The 12,923-nt window shown below is 36.6% G+C and overlaps 1 protein-coding gene across 1 annotated transcript in view; it reads left to right on the top strand.

The window, feature by feature from the left end:
* LOC128692821 (probable acyl-CoA dehydrogenase 6) overlaps positions 1 to 12,923 on the top strand; it is a gene marked incomplete in the record, with an annotated part of 187,703 nt that overhangs the window by 77,249 nt on the left and 97,531 nt on the right. The window contains 1 exon segment of the mRNA XM_070092177.1: positions 6,831 to 7,105. Within this exon segment, the coding sequence (XP_069948278.1) occupies positions 6,831 to 7,105 (275 nt within the window).

The raw sequence follows: 12,923 nt of genomic DNA, 5'->3' as shown, positions 1-12,923 counted from the left end.
ATAAGAAACACATTACATAGCATATAAACATTTTGTTTATATACTATGGAGGTGTGGTAACCGGTCAGAGGGAAAACGTTATGTCACTCCCCTTAATACATAATGCTTTTGTTTATAATTCTCGGCATGAATTATTCATTTGTTTATGTTGGCATCTAAAGGTAGTTGTTAGAAACGATTAAACTCAGTGAACATGGTATGTCAGTGGTAATAATATGGCTCTGGCCCACATTAAATATCAGAGTTAAGACACATGGGTATCTTTATTGTAGACGTTTCGCCATCCAGTGGCTTTATCAATAGATTCTAGGACATAATAGAAGACAGTAGAACTATATACAAAAGATGAGGTAATCAGTCCTTCAGCCTTGGAGTTACTTCACGATGCTGTGAACACTAACTCCAAGGCTGAGGGACTGATTACCTCATCTTTTGTATATAGTTCTACTGTCTTCTATTATGTCCTAGAATCTGTATTGATAAAGCCACTGGATAGCGAAACGTCTACAATAAAGATATCCAGATGTTGCACACGTGTCTTAACTTTCATATTGTCGGTATTTAATACCTTTCTTGCACCACATTAAATATCGTGTAGCTATGTAGGTAGGTAAAGGTATGTAGCCCAGGCGGACTTCACGCCTACATAATTATTATGACTGATAATTATACGTATGTGTACCTGTACCTAAGTACGTATACCATCACTCAGGGCGTCATTTCTTCTAAAATTGGTGTTACATGAGAATTGGAGTGTTTCTCTTTATTTATTCTAATGTACCAACGTGGAGACAACTTGTACACGATGTAAAGTGACGAAAACCAGACGCGTTCACCTGGTTTGTTTACATTATGTGTGGGTGGGGTGGAGAGGGCTTCCCTGGTTGGATTCCATACATCCCAAACCTGACTTCCTACAAATTTAACTCACTTCTCACCCTACATTAAGACTACAAATATTTTAAGGTAAGTAATGGGTGTACTGTGTATGTATTTTACTTTTTAATGTTTTTAATGCCTAGTTCTATTGCTAACGTAATATATGTTAGTGTAAACTTGTTATCTGGCATTTATATGCATTTATAAGTGGAAAAAATGGTGTTCTGCTTTCCGGCGATGTCTGCTTTCCGGAAGTAGCCTGGAACCTAACCTGCCATATAAGTGGGCCCTACTGTATCTTTTTTTTCCCTATATCCATTTTGTAGACTTTAGTGAAAAATAATATAGAGGTACATACTGGTAGTAGGTCTAAGGACTGAGCCTGAATACTTGCTTGGTAAGCAAGTTATTATACATTGGAATTGAACTATGTACAATTTATTAACCCTCTCAGGGTTTCAGACGTACTAGTACGGCTTATGCACCAGGGTTTTTGACATATTAGTATGCCTAAATTCTAGCGCCCTCAAATCTAGTGAGAGAAAGCTGGTAGGCCTACATATGAAAGAATGGGTCTATGTGGTCAGTGTGCGCAGTATAAAAAAATCCTGCAGCACACAGTGCGTAATGAGAAAAAAAAACTTTGACCATGTTTTTGGATTAAAACAGCGACTTTGCACTGTATTTTTGTATGGTATTTATTGTTGTATTCTAGTTTTCCTGGTCTCATTTTATAGAATGGAAGGCATATTACAGAAATTAAGATGATTTTGACTGGTTTTACAATGAAAAGTACCTTGAAATTGAGCTCAAAGTAGCAGAAATGTTCGATTTTTACAAAAGTTCAGAAGTAAACAAATCATGCTAAGCGTCCAATACACATCAACTGGTGAATCTAATATTCTTTCACAAGTGCACTGATATTATTTATACCATTTCTACACTAATGCAGTAGTCTGCATAACAGTAAATCTTCTATTTTTTGTGAGAATAAAAATTCAAAGTGGAAAGCTAAAGAATGTAAGAGGGGCGTTGGGACGTGACTAATGAACAGATGAAATGTTATTTTAGTGCCAGGAATGTCTTTCTTGTTTATTCTGGACCCTATTTGGAAATTGGCATCTTTTGAAATTTGTGTGAAATTCTCAAAATTGCTAAATTCTGACGACTGTATTGGATAGTTGACATCGGTAAATGGGTGGTTTCTTGTACTCATTCGATAGAAAAAATGGAGTTCTAGCAAAATAGTTATGATTTTGTCGACTAGTTAACTGGAATTGGCCGAAAATAGGGCTCAAAGTGGGCGAAATCGCCGATGCATAAACATCGTCGAGACCTCTAACTTTGCGAGAGCATAATTCCATAAGTTTTCCATCAAATTTCATACTTTTGGTGTCATTATGATCGGGAAAAGATTCTCTACCTTTCATAAGAATTTTTTTTGTTTTTTTAAATTTGGGTGACCCTGAGAACAAGTCTGGGAGAGGGCCTGGGGACCCTGAAGGGTTAAACATTAATAATAGTAATGAGCATTACACAATTCTGTTTGAGTAGACAAGTGACAGTGGTTATGAGTTGGTTACATTACCCAGTTTAACTTCTGAGCATTTTAAAAACTGAGTTTGACATACCTAGCATATCAACAACTGCAGTGTCCCAACTTGCTATACTTACTACTAACCACCGCCACAGAAATTGACTTTAGGCTACATACTAAAAATAAAGTAATTAATCTGGGTAAAATAGAATCTATGATATATAGTAAGTCCTCAACTTACAAACATATTGGGACCTCGAGAATTGTGTAAAATATTCATTAATAGAGGAAGTCTTCAACATATGAACACATTGGGACCTTCTGTATTGTGTATAATAATGATATTATACACAGTACAGAAGATTCTCAACATGTTGATACTGTGCTGTACTGTGTGCTTTCTCTCAGTATACATACACTGATGATGTGTTCAGAGAAACTTTTTTTTGTTTTAACAAATCACCCATTTCCCACTGAGGCAGGGTGACCCAAAAAGAAAGAAAGAAACCTAAAAAGAAAGAAAAAACTCATCATCATTCAGCACTTTCACCATCACTCATACATAATCAGAGGTGCTCAGATATGACAGTTTAGATGTCCCTCCAAACTGCCAGTGTCTCAAATCCCTCCTTTAACCCTTTCAGGGTCCAGAGGTCAAATTTCAAAGTGTGCACCAGTGTCCAAGAATTTTCAGAAATTAATTTTGTTATTTTTCTTATGAAATGGTAGAGAATCTTTTTCTGAAGGTAATAAAACAAAAAGTACAAAATTTGATGAAAAATTGACGAAATTATGCTCTCGCGAATTTTGATGTGTCAGCGATATTTACGCATTGGCGATTTTGCAGACTGACTCCCATTTTAGCCCAATTGCATTATTCCAGTCAACCAAATTCTTAGCTATTTCACTAGTATTACTTCTATCGATTGAGCACAAGAATTTGCCAAGTCAACTGTTTCAACTACAAAATAAAGTGACTGGAAATTGGTAATTTGGCCAATTTAATGCAAAGGTCAAAATACTCCAATTTCAAATTAGGGTCCAGAATAAACAATGCAGGCATTCCTGGCATTAAACTAACATTTCCTCTGTTCATTAGTTATGTTTTCAGGCTTTACTAATGAATTCCATTTTCATTTTTTATTCACGTAATGAATTTTTATTCAAACCAAAAAATAGAAGATTTACTGTTACGCAATATTGTAATAATTGTATAAATAATATCACCACATTTGTGAATGTCTATTAGACCCACCAGCAGGCATGTATTAGACGTGTGAGGTCATTTGTTTACTCTTGAACATCGGCAAAAATTTAACATTTCTGCTACTTTGTGCTTAGTTTCAAGCCATTTCCATTACTAAAACCAATCAAAATCATCTCTATTTCTGAAATATATTTTCCATTCTATCAAATGAGACCAAGAAATCGCAAATACAACTATAAAAAACATACAAAAAAACACTGCAAAGTTGCTGTTTTAATCGAAAGTTACGGTCTCAGTTTTTTCCTCTCATTATGCACTATGTGCTGCAGGATTTGTTTTGTGTGGTGCACACATACCACATAGATGTATTCTCTCATATCTAGGCCAAAATTTACCGCTCACAGCTTATCAGAGTGAGCTGAGCTCATGACGTAGATCTACAGTTTTGACCCTCAATGTAAAGCCATAGATCTATGGCATGGACCCTCAAAGGGTTAAAGTGCAGGTATTGTACTTCCCCTTTCCAGGTCTCAAGTCTGGCTAACCAGTTTCCCTGAATTCCTTCACAAAATATTACCCTGCTCACACTCCAACAGCTCATCAGGTCCCAAAACCATTCGTCTCCATTCACTCCTATCTAACATACTCACACATGCTTGCTGGAAGTCCAAGCCCCTTGCCCACAAAACCTCCTTTACCCCCTCTCTCTAACCTTTTTGAGGATGACCCCTACTCCATCTTCGTTCCCCTACAGATTTATACACTCTCCAATTCATTCTACTTTGTTCCATTCTCTCTAAATGACCAAACCACCTCAACAACCCCTCTTCAGCCCTCTGGCTAATACTTTTAGTAACCCCACACCTCTTCCTAATTTCTACACGACAAATTCTCTGCATAATATTTTCACCACACATTGCCCTTAGACAGGACATCTCCACTGCCTCCAGCCTCCTCCTCACTGCAGCATTTACAAATCATGCCTCACACCCATATAAGAGTGTTGGTACCACTATACTCTCGTACATTCCCTTCTTTGCCTCCTTAGATAACCATTCACCTTTTTTCCTTCATCATTTCTATGGTTAACCTCATCCTTCATAAACCCATCCACTGACACGTCAACTCCCTAATACCTGAAAACATTCACTTCTTCCATACTCCCTCACTCCGATGTGATATCCAATTTTTCTTTTCCTAAATCGTTTGATATCCTCATAACCTTACTCTTATCTATGTTCACTTTCAACTTTATGTTAAATTTACTGTCATGATCACCAGAGTATAATGGTGATTAATTCAAGAAAAATAGGGATGCCTTGATGCTGGGGAATGGTCATCAATTCAAGGATTCAAACCTGATTTCCTTCCATTCCTAAGTACTGTATGATCCTTATGGGTTTAGCTCTTCCCCATAATTGTAATAATAATCCATAAATGAGACAGTAGTGCACCTAAACAATATTCAGGATTTTTGTAGTAATTAAGGAAATTGGTAATAATGTTGATGTATGCATTATGCATCGCCCTGGAAGTTGCACTGACTGTTCTTGCCAGTTGCAAAATATCAAGGCTATTCAAATAATCACCAATGCAGTGTTATTTAAATACTTACATATGTAGTCAACAGTAGCTTTTCCTAATTTGGCCATCTTCAACTGAGGTTGGGTGATCTGAAAGAGGAAACACACTCACTATTATTCATTAAGTCACTGTTTTGCTATTAATGTGCTGACATCACAGTTCAGATGAAGTCATTCTGTATGACTGCTTCAGAGTTCTAAGAAATGTATCCTGTACTTCTGGGTGACCATCACCACCTGCAAGAGGACCTCTGCCTGCCAAGTCTTTATATTACAAGGAAACCCTTACTCACACCCCATATGATAAAGGAACACCTGCAGTTTGCCAGAATATATGCGCACTGTAATGTTGATGACTGGAAAAGTGTCGTGGCTGAATGAATTCACATTTCAGTGAATTCAAGGTTGTCAAAGCAAGGTGAGGTGCCCTTCCTCCATCAGCAGGTACAATCCTGTATACACAGTGAGCACTTTAAATCACCCACAATCTGTCATAATTTGGGGTTGCTTTAGTGGTTTACTTGGTCATGGAGGTTTGTACTTTCTTCCCCAAAACAGTACAGTGAATGCTGACCACTAGATCACCACTCTCAAGGACCACCTCTTGATTATTTTCAAAATTCACAGCTGTACCACCTTTATGCATGATGGCATCCCCTGTCACTAGGCCAAAAAAAGTAATCATCAAATGGCTTGCTGAGAAAAATATTGAGGTTTCATAGTGGCCTGGAATATCATGAAAAAGATGGAATCCTGCCACATTTCATCCATGTCATGCCTGCAGCAGTAGATCAAGGACATTTTGGGTCTGCCAGTTATCCATTGATTACTTCAGGAATCTGAGTAAAAGCTTATCCAAATGGCTTCAAATTGTTGTCATGATTTTCATAATAATAAAAGGGAGGCCTTGATTATTTTGGTGGGCACTTTAATTTGTTAGCTGTTAGAGAGATCACTGTATTACTGATCCTTTCAAGGGAAATGCCATGATGCCAGAGAAGGGCTCTTGATACATAAGATTGGAGATATCCTCTCCTTCCTTGGATCAACTTTGATTATCTCTCATTTAATGCTCCAGTTGCTATATGACCCCTTTTAGGTTCAGTGCTCCCCCTTGAATGTAAAAATAAATATTACTAATTGCTGTATGTCACTGGTTCATTGTCTTGTTTCATATCACAGCTTTACTGGTTACACAGCCACTTTATTGCTCTTCCACCTATGGCTCAGTGACTGCTTTATGCTTTTATTCCAGTGTTGCTTCACTAATGTGTTCCATACTAATACTCCATTGCTCACAATTAACCACTGCCTCTCACTGATCACCAACTGTCTAGCTCTATGTATGCCTCTCACTCTTCTATATTCTTTTATTCATCTTTACCTCATTTTCTTTGCAAGTCTGGTCCATATAGCTGCTACTTCGTTGAATTAATGTGTTAAGTTATTTGAACTTTTTACAAACAAACTGGCTGCACCACAGTTTATGGGATCAGTCAGAACTTTCACATACATTACAGCTACCACAACAAGCCTCAGACATTACAGTTGGTCACATTGTTTGTTGCTAAATAACCTCCATAATAGTATTAATTGATGATACAGTTACACAATGTCTTTGTAGATTTGGAAGTGACTATGTAAAACGTGAGTTCTTAGCACCGAGCATCTCTGGGGATGTTGTGGCATGCCTAGGTGTGAGTGAACCTGGCGCTGGATCAGATGTAGCCAGTGTACAGACAACAGCACGGCGTCAAGGTGATGATTTAATTATCAACGGTCAGAAGCTGTGGATTACAAATGCTTGGGAGGCAGACTGGATGTGTCTGCTGGTGAACACTTCTACTGGACCACCTCACCTCAACAAGTCACTTGTTTGTGTGCCCATGAAGACTCCAGGTACATTAAACTATGTAACAAAACTAATGTACAACTCTGTTATTCATTTCATAAAAGTGTTGATATTCATTTTGCTTATAGATATAATAGATTCATGATAAAATGTGGAGGCTACAAAATATGGTTCTAAATTCAAATACAGTAATTGCTGTATTTTAAAATTTGCTATTGAAAGATGCATAAAATATTTTTTATAGATTTGGATGCATCAATTTATATACTGTTTCTTTCACTACATTTCTAATCATCAATTCAATATTCTCAATAATTCATTTAAGGTTATTATACATCTGGATTCACTTAGGTGTCTGTGTTTTGTTCACCATTCATCTGTTAGTGATAGAGGACCTTATTACCTATTTATATCTACACGAGCTGAATTATGTTCCATCAGTAGAATTTAATCTGTCATGCAAATTTTTAAATTTCCAGTGGTTGTAGCACAGGCTGGGCATTGTGTATACTGCTCCATTGTTCTTCCACTCTGTGTGAAGAACTTTGTAGTATCTGTTTGCCATTTCTTAGTTTACAACTGTAGTTTGTTGTTCTCCCTGTTGATGGTATTAAGAAACCTTTCATGTCTATTCTCTTGCATCTTTTATAATCTTCATGTCTTCTCTATTCGTATCAGTCAGAGATGGCACGTCTAGCATTTTGACCCTTCTTTGTAACATACAGTGGAACCTCGGTACTCGAAGTTAATTCATTCCGGAAGGCTGTTTGATGGCCGATCTGTTCGAGTACCAAACAAATTTTTCCCAGCCAACATTCTTTTTGATTGGTTGTTATCACTAATCTTCGTAGGCCCCATGGTGACTTATTTATACAAATAATATAAAAAAAGCACCAAAAAATTTGAAGAAACATGAAATAGTTTACAGCAAAGTTCTGGCAGGTCATGTTTGGTCAAATGCTGAGTAAATGGTCGACTAGTGAGCGATTTTTTTTTACCAAACAAAGTGTTTGAATACCAAATTGTTTGAGTAGGGAGCTGTTCGAGTATCAAGGTTTCACTGTATTTTCCTAGTTCTCACAGCCATTTCATAACTTCTCTTTTTTCTAGTTTGTACAAATTTTTTGTTTAAGTACAGACATTAAACCACTAATATCACTGCATATTACAATGTTGTAGCTGCAGACACTACACTACGATCACTGTATATTACAATGTTGTAGGTGCAGACACTACACCATCACTTTATATTAGTGTTGTAGGTGCAGATACTAGACCACCACCATTGCATATTACAGTGTTGGTGTAATTTATGTTTTAAATTGATTTTTTTTAACATTTCTACATGAATATACAGTGGTACCTTGACTTATGAGTTTAATCCGTTCTGTGACCTAGCTTGTAACTCACTTTGCTCGTATATCAAATAAATTTTCCTCATTGCAATTAATTGAAATGCTTTAATCCATTCCAACAGAATTCCTGCTCTCGGGAGGCAGGAGAAAATAAATGTATGTACTTCAATATAACGCTAATATCAACTCCACAGCTTATTTATCTATCACAATTGATCTAATATGACATAATAAACAATACATGTATAAATAACAGAAATATGATAAATACTCTAGAATGGATAAAATATGTCATTATGTGATGAGTGGTGACGGCCACTCCTGCTCCCACTCTGACCATATCTTCGCATTCTTCCCCTTCTCAAAATGGAGTGTTTGTGAGGCTAACTGCACTAGATCACTAGTTTCATCAGGAAAACATTGAAACAATGTATTTATAAATAAGAAATATTGTATAAAAACATAATAAAACATACATAATAGAGAATGTAAAGAAATAAACTGGTTTATAAAGTGTACGTATTTACCTTGGAGAACAGATGCTGGCGGAGGTGGAGGGTGGAAAAGATAGGCTACTTTCTACACTCTTTATGCTGCACTTTACTGCTGAACTTAATTACTACTCTTTTAATGCTACACTTTATCACTGAACTTAATTGCTACACTCTTAACCCTTTCAGGGTCGAGAGACCCTCTCCTAAACTTGCTCTCAGGGTCGAAATTTTTTTGGAAAAAAAAAAAAAATTTTTTCTTATGAAATGATAGAGAATCTTTTCCCAGTCATAATGACTCCAAAAGTATGAAATTTGATGGAAAACTTACGGAATTATGCTCTCGCGAATTTAGTGGTCTCGACGATGTTTATGCATCGGCGATTTCGCCCACTTTGAGCCCTATTTTCAGCCAATTCCTGTGTACTAGTCAACAAAAATCATATCTATTTTGCTAGAATGAGTACAAGAAACCACCCATTTACTGATTTCAATTATCCAATAGAGTGGTCAGAAATTGGCAATTTTTGCCAATTTCACACAAATTTCAAAAGATGCCAATTTCCAAATAGGGTCTAGAATAAGCAAGACAGACATACCTGGTGTTAAAATAACATTTTCTCTGTTCATTAGTCATGTCCCCAGTTCCCTCTTACATCTCTTTTGCTTTCCACTTTGAATTTTTATTCTCACAAAAAATAGAAGATTTACTGTTATGCAGGCTACTGCATTGGTGTAGAAATGGTATAAATAATATCAGTGCACTTTTGAAAGAATATTAGACTCACCAGTTGACGTGTATTGGATGCTTGGCATAATTTGTTTACTTTTGAAATCTGGTAAAAATCGAACATTTCTGCTACTTTGAGCTCAATTTCAAGGTACTTTTCATTATGAAACCAATCAAAATCATCTCAATTTCTGTAATATGTCTTCCATTCTATAAAATGAGACCAGGAAAACTAGAATATAACCATAAATACCATACGAAAATACAGTGCAAAGTCGCTGTTTTAAACCAAAAACATGGTCAGAGTTTTTTTTCTCATTATGCACTGTGTGCTGCAGGATTTTTTTTTATACTGTGCACGCTGACTACATGGACCCATTCTTTCATATGTAGGCCTACCAGCTTTCTCTCACAAGATTTGAAGGCGCTAGAATTTAGGCATTCTAGTACATCAATAACCCTGGTGCATAAGCTGTACTAGTACGTCAGAAACCCTGAAAGGGTTAATGGTACACTTTATTGCTGAACTTAATTGCTACACTTTATTTCTGAATTTAAATTACTGTAATGCCCTTGGCTGGTGCTATAGCCTTTTTTTTTTTTTTTCTTTTTTTTTTTTACACAGGGTTTGGCAAGGTTAGATTAAGGTTCCCTAACTTTATTGACAAGCTATTTACAGGTTAAGGATTCCTAACTTTATTGACAAGCTAAGAGCTGTTACCTACATCAGCTCATTTGAAAGCATTTTTATTGTTATGAGACATACAAGTAGAGAACAGGATGAAGTTTATCAACTCCTGCTTTAGTATTGTACATATCGTAGAAGTACTATGCTGGTACTGCCTGGCCAAGTCCACAACCCACACACCTCGCTTGTGTTTATCTATGATTTTATTCTTTAATTCAATGGACATTATCCTGTTTTTCTTCTCAGCACTCTCCTTTGCACTTACTTTCTTAGGACCCATGGTTAGAAAAAAGAAATTTGGCAAAATAACTGCACAAAACACAAGCACAAGAGAAATGCTTCCATGGTGAGGTAAACACATGCACTGCTGAGCGGATGTTGTGGTGTTTGCTGTGTGAACTAGTGGCGGTGTTCTAAAGCTTGCTCGTAACTCGGATTTTGGCTCGTAACTCAGAGCAAAAAATCGACCAAGCTATGACTCGTAACTCGAAAACTCGTATGTTGAGTCACTTGTAAGTCGAGGTTCCACTGTATTTAAAAGCTGTTATAATGCTGGCTAGTGTACCTTATGAGTTCCTTATAGTTCCATTATTACGATCTTCCAATTGCAGCCCTTTGTTTATAATGACCCCTTAGTCTTTCTGAAGATTCCAGAATTTTGTAAAAAAAAAAAAAGAAAAATTGTGGCCTATTTTTGCTTTCTCACATTTCCATTACTCTGCAGTTATCCATATTTAATTACATCATTCATCTATCACTCCACTTCCTTAATTTATATGTCTTACAGGGATTTAAGATAATTTTATTTGTTACATAGGATCTCTGCATCATCTGTAAACATGTTCATCTTGTTTTTATTCCCACACGCAGTTTATATAAATTTCAAACACTATCGCAGCAAGCACTGATCCTGCTGGTGAAATTTTTCCGTGAGGACATTTTTTTTCTCTTTTCACTGTTTTTATTTCATTTTCAAACAGAACCTCTCTACCCATCCACTCTGTCGCAGTAATATATTTTATATTTTTCTTGTACCATATCAGTTTTTCATGTGGAATTCGTACGCAAACTTCCTTGATTTTTTGATGTACGTACAGGTACCCCTCACTTAACGACCAAGTTAGGTTCTTAAAGTATGTCGGTAAGTGAATTGGTCATTAAATGAGGAGTCGCTCCTTACTGACATTCCAAGCATACTATACTGGTAGTGGGTTTGTGTCAGCCCTCTTTAGATTTTGTTTTAATGTCACTTATGCACTATTTATACCATTTTTAGTATGTTAAAAATAGAACTAAGCATTAAAAAAATGAAAAAGTAAAATACACATACAGTACTCTCATTACTTACCTTGAAATATGTGTAGTCTTAATGTAGGGTGAGTAGCACTTATTGTAATGATACAGTGCATGTACTGTACAGTACACTTAAAATATTTGTAATCCTGATGTAGAGTGAGAGGTGAGTATTTATTGTAGAAAGAGGAAGAAGAGGAAAGAATGTAAGAAATACAAAAAAAGCTCACTGTAATGGAGTTAGCTGGTGTGTTCATCTGTTTACAGCCTCGGGATATCTCAGCATCTCTCGTGGCATCTGAGGATAGGTGTTAGAAATGATTAAACTCAGTGAACAAGGTATGTTGATGGTAATAATAATAATAATAATAATTAATAAAAATAGCTCTGGAGCACTTTAAATGTCATATATTTCATGTAGGTTTGGTAGCTGACCCAGCTACCAAACCTACACGAAATATATGACATTTAAAGCACTCCAGAGCGATTGCTATTATTATTAATTATTATTATTATGATTATTATTAGGTATAAAGTTGAAAGTGAACATAGATAAGAGTAAAGTGATGAGGGTATCAAATAAGTTAAGTAATGAAATATTGGATATCAGATTGGAGGGAGTATGGAAGAAGTGAATGTGTTAAGATATTTGGGAGTGGATGTGTTGGTGGATGAGTATATGAATGACGAGGTAAACCATAGAATAGATGAAGGGAAAAAAGTAGATGGTGCATTGAGGTATCTGTGGAGACAAAGAATGTTATCCATTTTGGCAAAGAGAGGAGTGTATAATGGTACAAACATTCATATGGTGTGAAGCATGGGTTGTGAATGTTGCAGCGAGAAGGAGGATGGAGGCAGTGGAGATGTCGTCTCTAAGTCAGTGTGTGGTGTAAATATTATACAGAGAATTCGTAGTTTGAAGATTAGGAGGAGGAGGTGCGGAGGGGCTGAGGAGGGGTTATTGAGGTGGTTTGGTTATTTAAAGAAGATGAAGCAAAATTGGATGACTTAGAGGGTGTATAAATCTGTAATGGACGGAAGATGGGGTAGGGATCCTCCTAGGAAAGGATGGAGAGAGAGGGTAAAGGAGGTTTTGTGTGCAAGGGGCTTGGGCATATAGCAGGCATGTGTGAACATATTAGATAGGAATGAGTAGAGACAAATGGTGAGCAGGGTAATATTTTGTGAAGGGATTCAGGGAAACTGGTTAGTTGGACTTGAGTCCTGGAGGTGGGAAGTGCAATGCCTGCACTCTAATGTATGGGTTTGGGATATCTGCTGTTTGGAGGGACATCTAAAGTGTCG

Source organism: Cherax quadricarinatus, chromosome 38 (assembly GCF_038502225.1).
Source record: "Cherax quadricarinatus isolate ZL_2023a chromosome 38, ASM3850222v1, whole genome shotgun sequence".
Classification (NCBI taxonomy): domain Eukaryota; kingdom Metazoa; phylum Arthropoda; class Malacostraca; order Decapoda; family Parastacidae; genus Cherax; species Cherax quadricarinatus.
This window is presented reverse-complemented; position numbering and strand designations above follow the sequence as displayed.